Source organism: Stegodyphus dumicola, chromosome 3 (assembly GCF_044657685.1).
Source record: "Stegodyphus dumicola isolate Sdum_Otavi_A_Nest chromosome 3, ASM4465768v1".
Lineage (NCBI taxonomy): Eukaryota > Metazoa > Arthropoda > Arachnida > Araneae > Eresidae > Stegodyphus > Stegodyphus dumicola.
In genome coordinates, this window is record NC_140770.1 from 270,680,791 (window position 1) to 270,701,669 (window position 20,879).

The following is a 20,879-nucleotide window of genomic DNA, read 5'->3' on the forward strand; positions in this document are numbered from 1 at the left end:
TCCGAAAGGAAATGAAAGGCTTTTTATTCTTTAAAGCTTTTTTATCTGGAGAATGGAAAGTTGTGATGGACTTCCCACTTCCTTTCTGTTCAACTTATTGATTACGTTCCCTATTCTTTAGTTTTAAGTATCTCCGAGTTTGCCTTACAAATGAAAACACATTTGAGATGAAATTCGTGAATTAATCGTGAGCGAATATCTCGTATTTCGTAGTTTCTGTAAATGATTTTCAGATCCTTAATGGATTTTTAAAAAATGCGATTTTCTTTAACCTTTTTCTTTCCAAATTTAATAAAATTTGGAAAGAAAAGGGTTAAGTTATGGCACTTCCTTTAGTTCTGCTTTACGATGTATGGATTAAAGTGACCAATTTAGCTAGCTATTTGAAATTTAATTAAAAAAGTGCCACTAACTTGCCTTCCTGAGTTATCGAGATGGAAGGGATCCGTGCTTGTAGATTAAGACTTAATGGCATTTAACATTAAAAAATTTTAATCAATCTCTTTTAGCGCATTACAAACAAAAATATAAAGATAACAGTCTGCTTGACGAAATTAAAATTCACATTTCAAAGAAAATCCGATGAGAATCCCCAATTCATAACTTTTCATCAAGCTAGCCATAAAATCTTTCGCATACCGATTTGTACAAGACTTTCCTCGTCATCACGCATACCCTAACATGTCCATCTTTATGATCTGCCACGCTTATGACCAGACGCGTTTGCCGTTCTTCAGGTAGATACCAACTCAGGCCGGATATGACATAAGACTAAATATACAGAGAGGCGATGTCCTCTATAAAGGTGCTGATACGAAAGGAAGCGTGGGCGACCCTTAGACCCGTCCTCCTGGTTGCTTTAATGGTTGAATGCAGGCTAATGACCAACTATTGGTTCCAGATAACTGCTTAAATCTCAACGCTTTTCTCAAATTCGGCATGATCCTCTGGAAGGAACAAGCTCGTGATTACGTTTGAAGTGGTAGAACGATATGCAAATTGTCACGAAGTTTAGGAATGAGAATAACTTCCAGAAGCAACAATGCTTTTAAACATATTAAGTTAGCTGTTAATGTGGCAGGAATGAAACACGCACGTTTGCTCAGCAATTTACATAATGTTTATCATAAGCATTTCTGCGCCTGTTTTACAGTATTCAAATGCACGTATGTAATATCTGTTGAAATAAACGGCCGCTTATCTTTCGCAGCTAAACGGCATTACGACACAGGGAGAAAATATAGCTGACAACGGAGGTCTCAGATTAGCTTACCAGGTAAGAAAGATTCTGATTTTAAAGAAATCATAAGTTTGTTATTAAAATTCTAGAGAAAAAAATTTAAACACGTATATTGTAGGAAACGTCGATATATACGTTTAAAAGATACATTTAAGTACCGAGATTCAAGAAGAAAGTGAACGGTATTCAAGAAGAAAGTGAACGGAAGAAAGTGAACGGAAAGTAACATAAACGAAATTTGTATTTGTTGCGATTAATTTCTCAGTGTCTAGTTATTATAAAGTGTTGAACATTCCAGTGCTCAGAGAGAAATCTATACTATTCAGAAAACAAGCTGCACCCCATCAAAATTCCTTTCACAATCCGTTGATATTAAAAATGACGTTAAAAATTATTTTAATGCAAAATGATAATTTATTCGATTACGTATTCTAAAACTTGAAACATTTTAGTATAAGCATACTCAAATTTCTTTAATTTATAGTTACCTTAGCATTAAAAACCAGATGTCGGAACATGGTTGCATAGCTTACATTATTGTAAATTTAGTGTTGTTCGATGAAGATAAAGTGCGTGTAGGGTATTCAATAATTTTTTAAGTACTTCATAATTTATGAGCGTTAAACACTTAATATCATTATATCCGCATACCTTAAAACAACACATAGAGATGTTCTAGGTTGAAAAGCATTTAACCCGATTTCATTCGGAATAATCAAGGACCCTAGTAGTCCAAGAAAAGCAAGCCACTATTTAGGAATGATTTTTGGATTAACTTTACATGCTTATGAAAAGGGTTATAACCGCAGCCAGAAAGATTTATCATAGTATTTAGATATAATGTACTTTTGTATGCCACAATGGTGCGCAAGCTGGGAATAAATTCCAAAATGAAACACCTTATAAGGCTGTTAATTTTATTTTAACAAAAATATTTCTGCTGCAGGCATCTCTTGGCTAAAGATCGCCATATCACTTACGCACAGTTGAGGACCGCCATAAATATCAGATAGGGAAATAAGAATTCTAATCTTCATGACTGTCTTTCACAAGCGATTTTAAAAAGGAGTCCCTCTTTATCTCACTGGTAAAAAAGAAGATAATCAGCGAATTTGAATCAACGAACAAGAAATAGAGTACCAAAAAAGTCCAAATGCTTCAGAACGTTCGTTATAGAAGTCGAAATGTGAATGTAGTATATACGAACCATTACTGAAACAGCAAGATTCTTTGTTCATAAAACATCGCCAAAACGCAGCGGTAAAACATTGATTGCAGCTGTTCGAAAGGCTCCATCTTTTAACTGTGAATATGAATCCTGAAGGGGCACATAACGTGTTACCTGAAACGAAACCACAGTCTGGTTTATGAAGGCAGGCATCAGTATGTCTACCCATATAGATGCAAGAACTGCGATCTTAAAGAGCATATGCTGGCAAAAAGCAACGGAAGTTTTCTATAGATGATTAAATTGTTATCAAAATATGATGCTGTATTAAGCGGATACTTGATGTAGTTAGAACAGTCAACTCAGCAATAACCGGGTAAGAGATTTTCAAGCCATTTCTTCCCTACCACACAAATTCAGTTTATCTCAGTTCTGAGCAGAATTATTAAAGAAAAGATCTGAGTGATATCGAAAATGCAACGTATTTTAGTACTATCTTTTCCGGTACGTTCATCATCTTCTTTTGTTCACACAGAAAAATAAAAGCGTAGATGTAAAAGAGTCATTTCTAAGTTATATTCAGCAAACCAGGAAGAAGGCCGTTGGCATAATGAAAGAAATTTTGAAGGTTATTGAACGGGATGGTCTAGATTTAGGAATGTGCCGACGAAATGGGTACGACAAACCCTCTTCAACAGCTGGAGTACATTAAAGGGTTCAAGCAAGGAAAACGTTAGGGACTTAAGCATTGCTTATACCCTGTGAAAACTTCTCTCTGCCTGTACACTGACAGTTTTCAACAAGAAATCGATAAACGTTGAAATACCATAGAAAAAACATCAGATCGATTTGCTGTCTAAGAGCCCAGCAATCTGATCAAAACCACAAAACGTGAACTTTTGAAGTCTGTAAAAGGTTTGTTTGCAAATTACGATTAAATTCAGATGATATCCTCAAAGTAATTCAGTGCCAGAGGAGAGCAAAGGAATAGTCTCTCAGCTAGATTTCCTTTAAGATTTTTAGAATGTCAATGAATTCTTTCTTGTTCCCAACATCACTTTTGCGTTAAGACTTTTCATAACTTTGTGTTTTTTGGCTATCATTATGTAAGAGGAGTTTTTCCGAAGCTAGGACTAATTAATTATTTTACGTCCGCTGCGAGCCAAGCAAGTTTCTCTAGACTGATTATTTTGTCAATAGAAAATAATGTAGCTAAAGGCATCAATTTTGATGACGTAATTTCAAAATTTGTAGGAGAAAAAGTCAGAAAGAAGAAGCTTGATGTTACCATGAACTTCCATTGTGCTTACATTTGCTTACATTGTACTATTACATTAATCACTAATTAGTAAAAAGTAAAATTACCAAAGTAAAAGTACCAATTACCAAACGTAAATGCCTTTTTATTAATAAAAAGGCTTTTACTTTTTTCCATTCATGAAAAGTATTTATAAAACATTTACTATTATACACTGTTTGTCTAACCAATTGAATCCAAAAATTGTTATATCAATACAATTTATCTGATATCTTAGAAAGGTTGGGAGGAAATAAGTTAAAACTCAGCAGTGAGTGCCAGCTGACCTAGTGACTTTAAATATACTGTAATGAAAATTCTTGTGTCTAAATTCTAAAATTACTTTCGGTTTAGTGTTCCTATTAGCAGTTAATAGACTACAAAATTATTATTTTTCTGATTTTATGACGTTCAAAATAGAAATTCTTTTTACGTAAAGTTCGCATTTTGATAGTGTGCTCGAACGATTCTCAGCATTGGCTAGCCCAGAAGGGCTATTATTAGTCTCAAAATGGCATTTTGAGTTGGATCACTAAAAGCTCTGTATCATTTTTCAAATTGTTGTCACGCCCTACATTATATTTAAAGAAATCAAATAATTGAAGAATCTGCCATGAATGCATGCCTGTTTCTAGCATTATAAAAAATGAACGGTATCTAGAACCATAAAATTTTTAATAACGAAGTCCTTCGACCGAACATGGGCACCTGGAAGCCCGAGCTTAGAATTTGCTTTATTGGGTCTATTTCATACTTTGTAAAACTTTAACGAATTTTTCAATAAAAACTCAACAATTTTAAAGCGACATCGGCAACACTGTAGGAAATAAAACATTTTTATCTCCAGCAGTAAACTGTTTATCGGAAATTCTAAAGATATGCTGTTTTAAAATATTTTTAGTCCAAATACTCTCGTAACGTGTATGAGTCTGTAAATTAAAAAATGAAAACTTCCATTCGAGCATAATATCTGTTGTAATGAAAAATTTCCGGCAAAGATATTTTCTTAGTAAAATTAGGGAAAAAATATGAAATCAATACCTTTAATGCGGGTAGTAATAACCACTCAAATCTACGATTTTCTACGACGTTTTGGTGGTTTTCAAAGTTTTCTTCCCTGAAATTTGGTGGCCACGAATCCAAAAACAGACCAAACTTCAATTCGGACGTCTTGTACAGAATGGAAGATAGCATCAGCAAGATGTAGTTGCAGGTGTGAAGAAAGGCAAAAGTACGGAGGAGCGATGTCGGCACTATATCTTTGGTGTGGCAAAAAATCCCATTCAAGTCCCAACAGAATCCAGCCGGTGAATGCAGACGCATGTGGACTTGCCTTACCTTGATTGAACATTACCTTTTTGCTCCGGAACTCAGTTCGACGTTTTACTTTGATAGCAGCGTCAACAAGAACTAGCATCTCGCACCACACCTTACTGTCGAGGTTTTACCTTTTTCCAGATACACTTTGTGAATAATGCCACGGCTATTTCACCAGATATACAAAGCATAATATTTCCGCTAGCAACTAATAAACATGGCAATAAGTCTAACTACTTAGCAAGCACTTGGGTGGTTGCTTACTCAATCACACAAGATTCTCGCAGGCAGGCCTCATCGACATCAGTAGGCCGGCCAGAGTTCTCTGCTTCTTAAATGTCATAGTCCTTATTTTTGAACTTTCGGTAGCAAACTTTTGCAGTGTCATATGATACAACATTTGACAAGATATGATTAACACGCCAACGCGAACTATTTGCGATCCCTGCTAAAAATGCCCCATAGAAACAAGTAAAATTTTTTATGGGTACCCATAAGGTTTTATGGGTTTTTATTGACTTTTACTGGTTTCTGTAGGTCTCTGGTGGTTTTTCTTACTAGTTTCAAAATGACCCATAGAAACCAGTAAAACGTTCTACTGCTACTTATAGAATTTTTGATGGTTTCTACTGACTTCTCCTGGTTTCTATTGATCTCTGTAGGTTTTTCTTACTGGTATCAATTGACACCCATACAAGCAACATCAATGTCAGAAACTTTTACTGGCTTGTATTGGTTTATATTCATTTTTACTGGTTTTGTTACTGGTATCAATATAGTAATAAATCTTCTGTAGGTTTTTATGGGGTTATGCTATTTTAGTATCTGATGTTAATAAACTTCTTGTAAACAATAAATTAACAGAATAAAAATATGATCTCTTTAACATCATCAGAGTAACCTGGAAACGCAGGTGGTCGTTTTAGAGAGGGTTTTTACTAAATATGCTTATTTATTTGATTTAAAATACATACTACATTTACTTTTATCCTGAAAAGCAATGTGATTAAAGACTGGAAAGTGATAATTTCAGACTTGATAATTTGGTTCAGTGTGTTTAGATCAGATGTAGAAATATAGTTTTTGCATTCTACTGAAATTGTATTTTGGAAAATTTATTTTTTTTGATTACAGTTTAGAAATACATTTTAAAGCTTGTTCATGTAGATGCTTTATTATTTGAATATTATGTACTAATAAATCTGAGCATACCTTACGTAAAAATGATCTTGAATGATTCAATTTTCAATTTTTCGACTAATGTGATGCGGCTGAACAGAAAGAATGCTTTTTTCTGTGTTAAAAAATGCACTAATTATATTTTGCGAACAAGAAAGGTAAGTTTTATTAATGAAGTAAACATTGAAATATTTAATGTGTTTATTACTTATTGAATAGGGTTTTTTACTTATTGAATTCAAGACATACAAGCTTAAGGAATCTTTTTTCCATTACTAAAATTATGTGAAAATTTAGATGATCATAGTAGCTTACATTGTTTTTTCTTTTTGGTCTATTTTTCTTTACAAGTAGGAGACTAGAACCACATTTTTACATTAAATATTTTGTGCTATTTTGTTAAAACACATATAATCATTTTTATGCCTAATTTAATTTTCATTATTATTAGTTTGGTGAAGAAAATTTCGAATGTGTTTTTCATAAATTGCTTTTGAAATAGAAATAGATTTATGTAATATTAAATGTACTAGTCTTTTTTTGGGGGGGGTATAAAAAGTGAATTATTTATTTGAAAAAAATAACATTAAGTGAAACCACATGTAATCTAAAGGCAGCATAAATTAAGGCATCACAATTCCACATCAGCATTTTTTCGGCATAATTAGCATCACTTCAAGACAGCCCAACTTCAATCAACAAATATGAAACTTACTTCACACTAACTATAAAATTTCTCAGAGCTTTATCAGAACTTACTTCAGACTAATTATTAACTTCAACAGATAAATAAACTTTAACAGACTTATGAACTGCGCACTATAATGAACAGTGAACTATTTATGAATTATTGTAATATAAAATATATTATTGTAATATTATTGTAATAAAATTTTAAATAAACGTGGTCCCACTGAGTGAGCAATAAAGCTGAAAGTCTTCATGGCGGCACAGCTGCTCACCCAGTGGTCTCCTGTCTCCTCACCTGAGTCTTGAAAGGGCACTGTTTTAGCATTGCTTTCAAATATAGTTAGAGTAGACTAGAAGAGAAACACGCTAATGTGACAATCAAAATCGTAGCAACAACCTTGTAATTAGCGTAAGTATAATGAAACACTCAATCGATTTCGAGGGCAGCTAAAGGTCATTTTATTTGAAGTTCAGAGCGTGAAGGTGCATTTGCCCCTCGCTCCCTATTTTAACTTCACTAATTTTTCTTGTCCTTTATGCTTGATCAGATAGCCTCTGCTCAGTAAAAGTAGGCGGCCAGTGCAACTCTGATTAAAAATCCAGTTATAACCACGTGCAGTGCTGATAAGGACCACGTGTTTCTGAGACTCCTTCTTCTTTATTTTCTTCTTTCTAGGTATTTCTTTCTCCTGATGAGGAGGGACCTTTAGCTGCCCTCGAAATCGATTGAGTGTTTCATTATACTTACGCTAAATACAAGGTTGTTGTTACGATTTTGATAGTTAGAGTAATGTTTAAACATTATTTTCTTTCATTAGTTATACTGTGAAAATGGTAGTTACAATTTTCTGCACTAAAATTATTTGTTTGTATAAATATTACTGTAAATTTATTCCAATAATGCATCGCTTTAATTAAATTTATGTTCCTTTGGGATGATATATGAAAAGTCTTCTGTAATAATAAATTATTAATATAGATAGGTAAATGGTATTTATATATATTTTTTCGGGTAAAGTGCAAAATCGCCCACTTATTTATTTGGCGTTTGTTTGACGCTCTTTACAAGAGTAACAATAACAATGGATTTTTGTCAATTTCTTTTGACTTTTTAAGTGAAAAATAGGTCGATGTGTACATGGATAAAGTCAAAGGAGTGCGCAATGTCATTTTTGTACAATTCTGGGATTTTTTTTTAGTTTTTTTTAGTTTCATTATATTAGTTATTTAATAAATATATACGTATAATTATGTGTATATGAGTATATTCATACTTATTCACATAGATGGAATTTTTACAGTACGAAAGTTAATCTTTTTTACATCAAGAACTACATGTAGTATAAATACCCATTATGTTATAGATTTTATTTATATACAATCTGTGGAAGATTATATAGCACTAACAGTGAGATACGGAATAAAATATTATACGCTATGAGATATTTCCTTAATTCTCGAACTGTGCATTGAGAATTGGTATTTGTTGAGACTTGTAAATTTTTTTAAGTTCGTTTTGCTACAATATAATTTATTGTATTTTGAGTATTATTAAGTTTATTATATTTTATCTTCATGCTTTATTTATCTTCTAAGAGATACAGGTAACATTCAAAGTATTGTAATAGGGGGTTGACATAGTGTTTGTATATTATTATTTCTTCACTACATTATATTCTAGGATTCATCCTTTCTTCCACGCAGCGTGTCATAATAAGCAGTAGGGTGTTATTATCAGTGGTAAGCGAGCTTTAAGGGGTAACAAGTATGCTAAATTTGAACTCTATATTAAGTTTCTAATTTGTAAGTCCCTTATTCTTTTTGCTTGCTGGTTATAGTGTTTCTCTTCCTGAAAATTAGGGTTTCTCCTAGTTTTGTTTTTAAATTTGGTTTAGTGCATTGTAGGTAACTTAAAATTTAATCAGATGCTAGAAAGTACCATCCCTTGGCAATACATCTCTCATTAGGTATCAAATTGTTAAACAAGCTGATGTGATTAAATACCATTGTTTAATCTCCCAATTAAAGAACTGAAATACAAATATATGCAGCGAGATACAGTACTATATGTATATATTTATAATGAAATCAATAATATATATACAGTCAAAGTAATGATTCGCAACCATCAAATGAAATGATATTATATATATATGTAATAGATTCTGTAGTCGAATACAAGCAGCTGAATCCGTAATGAACAGCAAGAATTTTGATGGCTTAGAGATTTTGAAACGCCAATCCACAATGAATAAGAAATTTGGTAGTCGATGTAGTTTTAATTCAACTTTTCTTTCAGCAAATATGTTCCAGCCACAAACAAGTTGGCACATTATGCCTATTCCAAAAATTTACATTTTTGATAAATGTGTAGTAAGAAACAAGGAGCAGGCAGACTGCAGTCCAGCTAGGCGAAAGCGTAGAAAGCAAACGCATCATGTTAAGGGTGAAATCTTAATTCGGACCGAGTTAATTTTGGTTCTCGATGCATTTTTTTTATAATTAATACTGCTGTAAAATTACCTTTGGCTGTTTTAGTTCCTTTTACAACATCAAATTATGTTAGAGTCATATGACATGAATTAATCTCGAAATGATGCAGTGCAGAGAGATTACTGTTTTTAGAATAGAGAAGGAAAATTAATTTTACGCTGCTAATTTAATCTTTTGCATATTCTTTATTTTTTTACATATATATATATATGTACATATATCATTCGATGGTTGTGAATCATGACTTTGATTATTACCTTTCTATTCATTTTATTTTCAAAATTATATAAAGGAAGTTTAAAATTTTGTAAAGAGAATTTATACAAATATTTTGTAATATGTTTATAGATATTGACGTGCATTGAGAAGGATAGGGGCCTTTAGGCTTCTAGATATTTTAAAAACTTTATTTAAAATTACTGTACATGCTTTATCCGCTATTTAGTTCTGTACATTTCATCTATTAGTTCTGTACTTTTGCTGGTTTATGATTTTATGGAAATTTGATCTACAGTTCTATTTTTGTGTATTGATTTTTATACGGATTCTGTATATGGATACACATTCTATGTATGGAGACTCCACTATGGTACTATTAATACTATTGTTATTATCCCACTATATAATACTATTGTTTTTCTTTATGGGTTTTTGTGTACTGTTTTGTGTAGCAATTTTTCCAAAAGGTACCTTTATTGGTCTGTGGATTTTTGTGTAGTGGTTTTTACAGGATTTGACCTATAGGTCCGTGTATAGGTGTACGTGCTTTTGTCTACTGGTTTTTACGATGCATAGACCTACGGAATGTCCATTTTTTAATGGAGATTTGGCCAATGGATATGCATAAAGTTCTGATTTCTGGCTATGTGTTTTTACTGGGATTTTGTTTACAGTTATACAGAGATTTGGCCTACTCGTATCCATACAGTCGTACGGGTTTCTGTTTACAGGTTTCTTACGCGTATTTGGCCTACGGGTACCCATACAGCTGTGCAGTTTTCTTTCTATGGGTTTTTACGGGTAATTTTGGCTTACGGGTACCCGTACAGTTGTATGGGTTTATGTCTGTGGATTTTTACTCGGATTTGGCCTACCCGTAGGCCAATTCCCCGTAAAACTTTTATGGGCATTTTTATCAGGGATAGTGGCAAACTTTCGTTAAAACCCGATATAAAATCTGAAAACTTTCAGGCTTTAATTTTTTGTTTTAAAGATAGTTTTGTTGACGTTGTTTCTTCTTGATATTTATCAAACAGAGCTATAAAAGAGCGACAATTGAACTAGGATCTGAACGAATGCTGCCTGGACTCAACTATACTACTAGTCAGTTGTTCTGGATAAGTGCAGCACAGGTAAGTGTTCTATGTTTCGTGTCAGTACCTAAAGATTTCATAACAGAGAATAGCTTTTGTGAGAATCAGTGGGTCAAACGTTGGTTGAAACAGTTTCGGAGCATGCGTAAAAGTCCATAAATATATTAAGTGATAAACGGTCGCTCAAATCTAAACTTCAGAAATTGCAAATATCCCAAAATGAGCCTTAATGGCCAATTGCTTCAATGTATGAAATACCTATGCAAGTTAGATATAATTTTAAATTTAATTTGCAGCAGATGTTATCTTTAAAAAGCGTTCGTCTGCTGCAAGATGGAGATGAGTTTTTCACAAAAAGATTGAATTTATATGATTTCACTAACGTTGAATTTTCCCTAAGAAATATGGGGCTTCAGTTTGTGTTCGGGTTAAAGAAATTTTCAGTTATAGAATTTCCAGTTAATTGCAATTCATTTTTGTACCACATATTGAGTAACGAAGCTGAAATAAATGATTAAAGGTTGTGGAGTCATAAGGTTATTTTGAATCAGGAGATGTGAAAAAATGTGTAATGCCGTCGCCGGGACTCGAACCTGGACCTCTTGAATACGCGCCGAGTGTGCTACTGTTACAGCGCGAAGGCATGCTGGAAGCAGGGAGAAAATACCTTATATACTTTATATGGTGGGGATATACCTTTACTGTTTGATAGCATTGCAAAAAACGTATCGTCTAGTAAAAATTTATTTAAAATGTAGTTTTAGATTTTAGGTTTCGGTATTTTTAATGAAAGGACGAAGCGTAAAAATCCAACATCACGAATACAGTCGAAATCAGCCTAAATATTTCTATAATAGTAACTACAATTTCTATTTTATTTAAGTAATGTATTTATTTAAAAACAGCAGTAGTAATCAGTTAAAAAATGCAGTAAAAATTTTTATTTTTTTCCATCTAAGAAATATTCAGTCTGATGTGTAAAACATGTTAAATTAGGTATATTTTAGTAACCAAGCAGACTATTTTCGACGGCCTGGATTGGCTCAAATGTGTTTATGAAAGTCAACCATTATAGTCTCATTATTCATCATGCGACAAAGCTTCTATGGAAAAATTCTTCTTTAGAAAGCTTCTTCACTTATTATCTTGTATATTTTGGTCTGCAAGTGTGAGAAATTTCATTATTAATTTTTTTAATTTTACTGTTTTACTGAAACTTAAATTTTATGCTCAAAATCCTCCTGCGAATTATTCGCTACTTCTATCAGAAATTTCTAACAAGAATCAAATTGATTACTGGTGGGTATTTCAGGAGAAAAACTGTAGAGTCGTTAGGTCATTTTATGAAGCAGGAGAGAAGTGAAAAATAAGCAATGCCCTCACCGGGACTTGAACTTGGACCTCTCAAACACGCGCCGAGTGTGCTACCTTTACACCACGAAGGCATGCAGAAAGGAGGGAGAAAATACCTTAGGGCGTAACTGAGTGCACTGTCAGATGCACTGTCATAGATGGTTTATCTATCGTAATTTATACTTTTGTTTGGGTTAAACACCGCCTTATTCTGGAGAGGTTCATGTGAAAAATATAAACAAAAGGATGATGTTAAATATTTTGCATAATCGTCTGTAGTAACGGCAACCGCCGTCAATAAAAGGAGGTGCTTTCCTTGGTAGCGGCGCAGTTCATTTTCAGTTCGAGCCAGAGTAGACCTGCCCGTGGAAAAAGCCAGGGGATGATAGGTTCCGGTTCCAGTCTTGTTCCGGTTCCCGTCCTGTTACGGTTCCCGTCTTGTTCCGGTTCCAGTCCTGTTCCGGTCCTGTTCCAGTTCCAGTCCGGCCGTTTAAGTTCAAAACACGTAGGAGCTGAAGTCTGAATCCAGCGAAACTAAAATGGAGATGTATGCCGAAAGGGCCAGATGGATTTTGTCCTTTTAAAGAAAGTGTTCTTCACCGGGCCGGAATAGCTGACACTTTAAAGCATTTTGAATGTTTCTACCTAAGATATTAAATTTTCGTTTATGATGTTAAATTTTTCATCATTTTTTGAAGTTCCAGTTGAATAAACCTTTAAGTTTAAGACAAGGTTTTGTGTTCTTCAGAAATTTTAGATTCGAGGTCAGATATATCACATAGGATTTAACGGGGAAAATCAACAATAGAATTAAACAAAAAGTAATTTTTAAAATTATATAAATTTTACAAATGGAATACATCATATTCATATTTGAATTTTACATCATACGACCTTCCGGGGGGAAGAATAGAATGCATCAATTTAATCTCACATTGTATAATTATGAGTTCCAGTATGAAATAAAATCATTCAGCGTGTGTTCGAAAAATATTAAAAGTATGGTTTTTGACTCATGAGGTGGTTTTTGTGATTACCTTTCTGATAGCCTTAATTCCTATTGTTTTAATGGCCACGGTACTTGCTCTCTATACTTATTTTTTATCTTTGTACTGTCTATTTACTAGGGTGAAAATGAATTTTTGTCGAAGTGTTAAATTCAAATTTTTCAGGTAATGTGCAATAAAATGACCCCAGAACTTCAAAAGTTAAGCATTCTCTCTGACTCGCATACACTACGTAAGTTTAGGTAAGTGAAATATGAATTCGTTTGTTTTTTTACATTCAAGTGGGCACGCTAATAATAAAAAGGCGCATGGGCCATAAAATGCGACGTTAAAATTTTTTCTGTTGGAAATGCGTTTAAAATATTGGTTATTCCCTATTTAAGGAAGTTAAGATAATATCATTATAAATTTCAATATTGTATTTAAGTAACGACTCCTTTGCGAACAGCCTGTCAATACGCCATACTGCAAAAATAGTTTTTGCCTTATTAAAATCTGTTTCAGATTAAGTAAGGACCTACGTATTTATCGCACGTTTATCTTAGTTGCACTCAATTATATATTCACAAATTAAGTAATAATTGATAAATTTCTTCTTCGAAACGAATTCAGTCACAAGGTTATTCTAAATTGTTTTTACAAATTAAGAGGGAGGATAATACTCATCCAGAGGAGCAATAATTACCATAGAACATAGGAGCGCATTCCACTCTGAGATGCAGAAAAGAGGAATATTAGAATTCCAATCTGAAATTACAACAGTGTTGGGAGAGCGAATGAACGAGACCAATAGTTGCTCAATCAGTTTAGTAAAAAACTCACAAAGAGTGCACAAAACGGTTAAAACCAAACACGTGGCTTTCGAGTGTTAATTCGAGCTCATACTTTGATGGCAAACACTCAGATGCACATCTCTGGCTCGCAAGTTCTCAATCTCCCAAACGATTGCAACAAGTTAATTATCTAATCAAAGGCTGAATATTATCAACTAACTCCAACTTCCGCTGGTGTACCTTGACTAAGCTAGCAGTTTTCTCTCCTTCGCCATCTTCTATCCTGTCCTCCTAGACATACTATATCGCGCTTATGCTACTTGAAGCACCCCTCTATGGGACACGAAGTTCTGACAATCGGAAAACAATATGAACTTTTCATGCTAATCTCAGCATACAGCGAAAGTTGGAGTTAATTGATAATATCGAGCCCTTGATTAGATAATTAACCCCTTAACTTACGATTTAGATTCGAAGATGTTGGGCCGAAATTGTATACAAGCTCGCGCAGCGTTCGGGACATTTGCACGACTTGTGTAACACGCTAATTCGGGCAATCCTAAACATGACGAATTTTGTAATTTTCGAAGAAAGTATAGGCGAATAATTATTGATGATACATCCGATGACGATCAACTACCAGAGTCCTGGCTTTGGAAAGAAATAAGAAATAGTCCGAAAATCTGGGACTATACGATGACTCCTGGCATAAGAAAGGAAGCCTTATATTAATTAGGAGGAAGTGGAGGTGAATTTGGTATATTTAATCTAATATTTGATGACATATTTTGGAACAATATTTAACCGAAACGAATCAGTATGCAGATCAAGTACGAGAAAATCCACATAGAACACGAGTGTAAAAAGTGTAATGTTCCGTTACATGTACCAGAAATGCTATGAAATATATCATATCGTTACAGATAATTAATTTTGTATTTTGGAGTTTTGTATAAATAAACATCTTGTAATACTTGCGTCTACCACAATTATTGCATCAAACTGTAATTGCGTATCAAATATTCCACGTAATATTCACTTCTGTCCCGATCATCGTACGCGGGCAATAGAAAGGCAGGGAGAGAGTTCAACGTAGCTGAAAGCAATGTTCGCTTGTGGCAGCAACAGAAATTGGCACTGTTTGCAACTAAAGCTAGTAGAAAGAAATTCGCTGGCCCTCGCAAAGGAAGACACCCTAAAATTGAAGAAAACGTTTTGGAATTTGTACGTGAAAGGAGGACAAATGGACAACTTGTGACTAGTGACACCATAAGATATAAAGCAAAAGAGGAGGCTGAAGTTCTTGGAATACCGAAAAAAAGAGTTTAAGGCTAGCCGTGGATGGGTGGATCGGTTTATGAAGCGAATGCCCTTATCTCTAAGACGCCGTACAACAATATGCCAAAAGCTTCCTGCAGATTTTGAGAGAAAACTACTAACATTTCAGCGGTATGTCATCACACTTGGAAGGAAAAGAATTTTTCAATGGGGCAAATTGGCAACGCTGACGAGACGCTAATTTGGTTTGATATGCCTCCTAACTACACTGTTACGGAGAAGGGGACTAAGGAAGTTATCATCAAAACTTCGGGATGTGAAAAACAACGCGTAATAATGCTGGCAATAACAGCAGACGGGTGCAAACGTCTCCCTTTCTTAATCTTCAAACGGAAAACATGCCCTAAAACCCCTAAGAATGAAAAGCTGTTCCCAGATGATGTTCTGATTCGAAACCAAGAGAAGGGGTGGATGACGATTGATTGGCTCCGAAATGTACGGGAACGCCGTCCCGGTGGGCTCTCCAATCCACCATCAATGCTTTGTCTGGACGCATTTCGTGGTCATCTCACCGACGACGTAAAAAAGAAGATGCACACCCTAGGCAGTGATCTTTTTATCATTCCTGGAGGGATGCCGTCTGTGTTACAACCCCTGGACGTTAGTATAAATAAAACTTTTAAGGGGTACGTTCAGGCGGAGTACGAAAAATGGTTTTGTGAGCCAAACCGCGAATAGACCCCCGACAGGAAAAATTAAGCATGCTGCACCGCACATTGTTGCACACTGGATTTCTGCTGCCTCGAAAAGCATCGAAGCACCAATGATTGTGAAATCTTTTGAGAAATGCTGCATGTCAAATTCATTGAATGGCTGTGAAGATGACGTGCTCTGGAACGCCGAGGATGACGACGATGATGATGAGGAAAGAAGAAATGAATCAGCTTCTGACGAAGGGAGCTGCGAGGGTTCCCGTGATGAAAACTTTAGTGAATAAAGACCTTTACTATTAATCACTGATTTTAGAAACTGTTAGCTAGATAGAAATGTTACTATTTATTTCATGTTCATATTTTACGACAGGTACCGTATATACGATAGTGGTAATTAACAATGATTGTTTCACATTACAATAGCACACTAATAGGTTAATTCTATGTTCTACTACTTGTTGTATAAAATATGGTATCTAAATTTAAATAAAATTATCATAACATTGACTGATAGTTTATATACAAATCCATTGTTGTACTAAATAAGATTCAACAAATTCCTCATACCATTGATGCGCATTAGATTCGCATAAATACGGTAATTAAATTTAGCATATATTTATTAATATCTCTTTTCTCACAAACAAAATTTAAGGTTCAATTCAAGTAAAATTCACCCGTATTTTCTGATTTATTTTTAAAACTTGCATTTTTGAACAAAGATTGCAAATTTTTCGAAAATATTTTTTAATTATAACATATATAAAGTTTTTACCATCACCTTAAAGTAGATGTATTTTTAGGCATACCTGCAACAAATTAGAGTATTTTATTTAAAATTTCCAATGATGCAAGTGAATTTACATATTGGCGCGTTTTGAAGTTTGGCATATTTGTTTAAAGCGAAAATAACGCCATTTGTATTTTACGCACTTAATTCAAACCATTAATAAGAACGAACGATGGCCCCTTTTTTTTGCTCGTGCACAATGAAAAAAGGGAAAGGGAAATAGGTTACCATAAATTATTAATTTCTCCAAGTGAAGTATTCTTGACGCAAAGTGGGGGAAAAAGTACGCGAAGATAAATTTTAAATTTCTCGGTAAGTTTCTGACCAAATTTTACACAATTTTATATTTAGGCGTAATTTGAATCGTACAGTCTAAATATGTAAAAACATCGGTATGTCATTTCGAAAAAAGTCCGATTTACCTGTTATAACAGTGTTGAATATAAATCTAATTCGTATCATAAGTCGAACTTTCGAGACATAAAAAACGCAAGTTAAATTTTGTCAAGCGGCCCAATAGAATGGTAGATATAGAATGGTCCCTTTCTGTATGTGTGTGCAGTGTGTGTGCAGCGTGTACTGCAAAGACTTTCGGTGGCAAGCCATCTACCAAAAATTTAAACAAGCGACTAACTATTCTACATGTAATTATATTGCTGTATAGGATAAGAACACGAAATGAAATAAAAAATGCTTTAATGTCCTTTTCTGGAGGGTGTTAAAACTGTAGCATTATTTCTTGAAATGATACTTTCGTAAGGGAATATTCCAGGTTCTATAAATTTGTTTCAGGTTTTCTTCCATTGTTTCTAATGTTTAATGTACGAGTTTTAATTAATTATTTCAAAACAAAATTAAAAAAAATGTTGACCCAAATGTTATATTGTTAAATTTAAACTATGTTTAAATTAATTTAAAATTTATTATATGTATTCTGTTTCAGAGCAATAGGACCCATGTCTAATCTACCAGAGTTTGCAGAAGACTTTCAGTGTAATACATATTCACAAATGAATCGAGAAACCAAATGCCGAGTTTGGTAGGAATATCATCAATTCATTTCAACCAACATTTCAGAAATAAATTTCTTAGATATTTGTATTCACTCTTTGCTGTTATTATTATAAGACAAGACAAGAGTTGTACACAGATCTACAATTGTATCTGGTTTCTTTTAATTAAATAACATACTGGATTTCCTTTTCCATAAATTCTGGCATTTTTTTAACTCAAATCTAATCAGACAGTAATTATCATTTAACGCAGAGCCATATAGTAACAAAACACATTGTGACTAAAAATTTATACCACCTCTAAAAATTGCCTTTATTTGTTGGATATTTTTCTTCAATAAAACGAAATGAAAATAGGTTCAAGGTCTGCATTCCTTATATTTATCTTAAAACAGCTGTTGGAATGAAAGATTTACATCATTTTGGAACTAATTTCCTTTCTTAATTACTGTTCGACATTAAATCGGATAAAAATTTGTCTAATAACATAAATTGTCCTAAAAACATTAAAACTTTCAAAGTAAAGAACGAATTATTAAAAAGAAAAACATGTTTAAGTGAAATAAAAAGTTGGAAACAAAGGTGAATTTAAAATCCAATATGTTTACTTTGAATATAAAATAAAACAAAAGTAAATAAATGAGGAAAAATATACACTCTGGCGAATGGAGAACATAATACATCAAAAGTCTGTAACATTAATGACTACTAGCAAAAAAAAAAAAAAAAAAAAAAAAAAAAAAAAAAAAAATGTGAAATGTTTCAGATTTTAAATTACGTCCAAAGGGGCGTTTTTTAACATTTTGTGTGTTACCTTTCTTTATTAAATATCATGTTCCTCGCACTTAAACCATAAGATCCAGTGCAACAGCAATATCGCAAAATAGTTTTAAAACGAGCATATCTTTAGAATTTCCGATACAGAGACTCACGCGCTGGAGATAAAAATGTTTTTTCTGCACAACGTTGCCATTGCTCGCTTTGAAATCCTTGAGTTTGTTAATCAAAAATTCGTCAAAGTTTTAAAAAATAGGAAATCGATCCTAAAACAAATTTCAAATTTCAAATTTGGTCTTCCACATGCTCATATTCGTTGGAGGTACGTTATTCAAAATTCGATGACTCTATGTACCGTTGTTTAATCACAATACGAGAAATATACATACATTTATGCAGATTTTTCATTATTTAATTTCTTCAAATATAATGCAGGACTCTAACATTTTGTGGCAACAGTTTGAAAAGTGAACCGACATTTATGAGTCCGACACAAAATGCCAAAACGAAACTAATAGTCCTTCGGGATTCAAATCCCTTTGGACTAAAAAAAGTAAACAATATTTTTCATTGAATACGTACTAGTTCATCTTTTGCACATGGATTAGATGATGCTAAGAGCTTAAATAAAGAAATAATACCCGCTGATATTTATATAAAAGTTAAGAGTTATAAAAGTAATAAAAGTTTTCTATGGCCTATTTACATTTTCTCACCAGTGGACATTAAACTTAGAAAATTACATTGGAAAAATTATCTACAAATAAGCTATATTATCCTTTTACACCAGATTTATCATCAATGATAGATATGCATATCCCAAGATGTAAGGAATAATAAATGAAACGAATTTATGTATTGTTCCCGTAAACTTTCTGAGATGAAAATTTCGCAGCAGTTTTTTTCTCCACACAATACAGAAATGTTTCATAGTTTTTAGCAGTGATAGAAAAGTCATGGAAGGGCTAGTGCTGCACACTACCAATTGTTAATAAGAACGGGCAACATCATGCTTAAATTTTACGTATGATAAATTCAGTATATTGTAATTAACGAAAGCATTTGTATTTCTTGGCATACATTGCAGTCATTTTTCTGCAATTAAATATGTAATCCTATACAAACAAAAATGCACTAACCTTGCCACGAAACTTCGTACTATTAACAGGTGGAAAGTAATGGATACCTCAAAGATACTCGTATTATAAAAGTTATCGATTATTTTTTGAGAAAACGTAAGAATATAAGTGCCATTTTAAAGTAAAAATAACACGCCGAATAACGACAATTACGAATGTTAAGGAAACAGGAATCAGCAGTGATTTTCATAAATTTGCAACTCTAGATTGGAAGGTTTGCATACAGAACATTTTCCTTCGTCTGTGCTCATTACATAATAATGAATACAATAGATCAGAAAATTTTCGAAAATTCCGTCAAAATAGTAGTAGAGTTTTGCCACAAATGCATCAGATGGCTCATCCCGATTTTCTGAAGGTTTCAGTTGATTTAGCCACTAAACAGGGCTTAGTTTAGTTGGCGTGCGGTTTGCCAAACATCAGAAATTTCATGGCAACATTTTTCACCATACACAAGGTTAGGTTAGGTTAAGTTAGGTTATTTAATTATGGCAAAGCCTCGAGGGCTATCTTCCTAAGGGGAGGGATGCATCAGGTGGTTTATCCCGATTTGCTGAAGGTTTCAGTTGATTTAGCCACTAAACAGGACTTAGTTTAGTTGGCGTGCAGTTTGCAAACATCAGAACTTTCATGAGAGCATTTTCCATTTTTCATGAGAGCCTCGAGGGCTATCTGCCTAAGGGGAAGGATGCCTTCTTGGAGGACTTTCTAAGTGAAACTGACTCGTATACACGTTACACATGGGGAAAACTACTAAAACACCCATGCAGCCGGCCCGTTGGCACCACCATACACAATAATGATCTGCTTCGTTTTTTGTACTCTCAATTTCGTGTTGGATGACTCGATATGGGAATTAAATAAACAATATTCTATCAATAAATAGCATTTACTTCCCTATTATCTCCTAGATCAAGGGTTCCCATTTTTAACAGAATAAAATTTGGGTCCAACACAGATACCAACACAAAGCGAAATGCGACCGATCTCCTTTTTTATTTGCATGTATAACTAAGTCTATTTAACTATAAATTCATCTTGAAAACGTAAATGGTTCCCGCCGTCTAACAGATATTTTAGAATGTGCTCTTAGGGACAAAAATGTTGGGACTCCTGTCCTAGAGGTTGACTGCCGCGGGAAAGCGTTCTGATCCAGGAAGCTACGCTCGGTAATCTACGTTTTTAAGAAGGACAAAATGCAAATTTTTTTATAATACATTTTACATTCTAAAATAAATCTCTATTTGGATAAAAAAGAAAAACAAGCTTGTATTTAGTCAAGATGTATTTCCATAACGTTGATTTATTGCATCGAAAAGCTTCACAGTTGGAAATAAAA

General features: G+C 33.6%; 1 protein-coding gene across 1 annotated transcript in view; it reads left to right on the forward strand.

The window, feature by feature from the left end:
• LOC118191218 (neprilysin-2-like) overlaps positions 1 to 17,878 on the forward strand; it is a 52,233-nt gene extending 34,355 nt beyond the window's left edge. Inside the window, exons 9-12 of the mRNA XM_085814141.1 lie at positions 1,211 to 1,276; positions 10,641 to 10,736; positions 13,223 to 13,299; positions 17,555 to 17,878. Of these exons, the coding sequence (XP_085670267.1) occupies positions 1,211 to 1,276; positions 10,641 to 10,736; positions 13,223 to 13,299; positions 17,555 to 17,654 (339 nt within the window). The 3' untranslated portion in view covers positions 17,655 to 17,878. The remainder of the gene's footprint in view (positions 1 to 1,210; positions 1,277 to 10,640; positions 10,737 to 13,222; positions 13,300 to 17,554) is intronic.
• Positions 17,879 to 20,879: the final 3,001 nt, after the last annotated feature.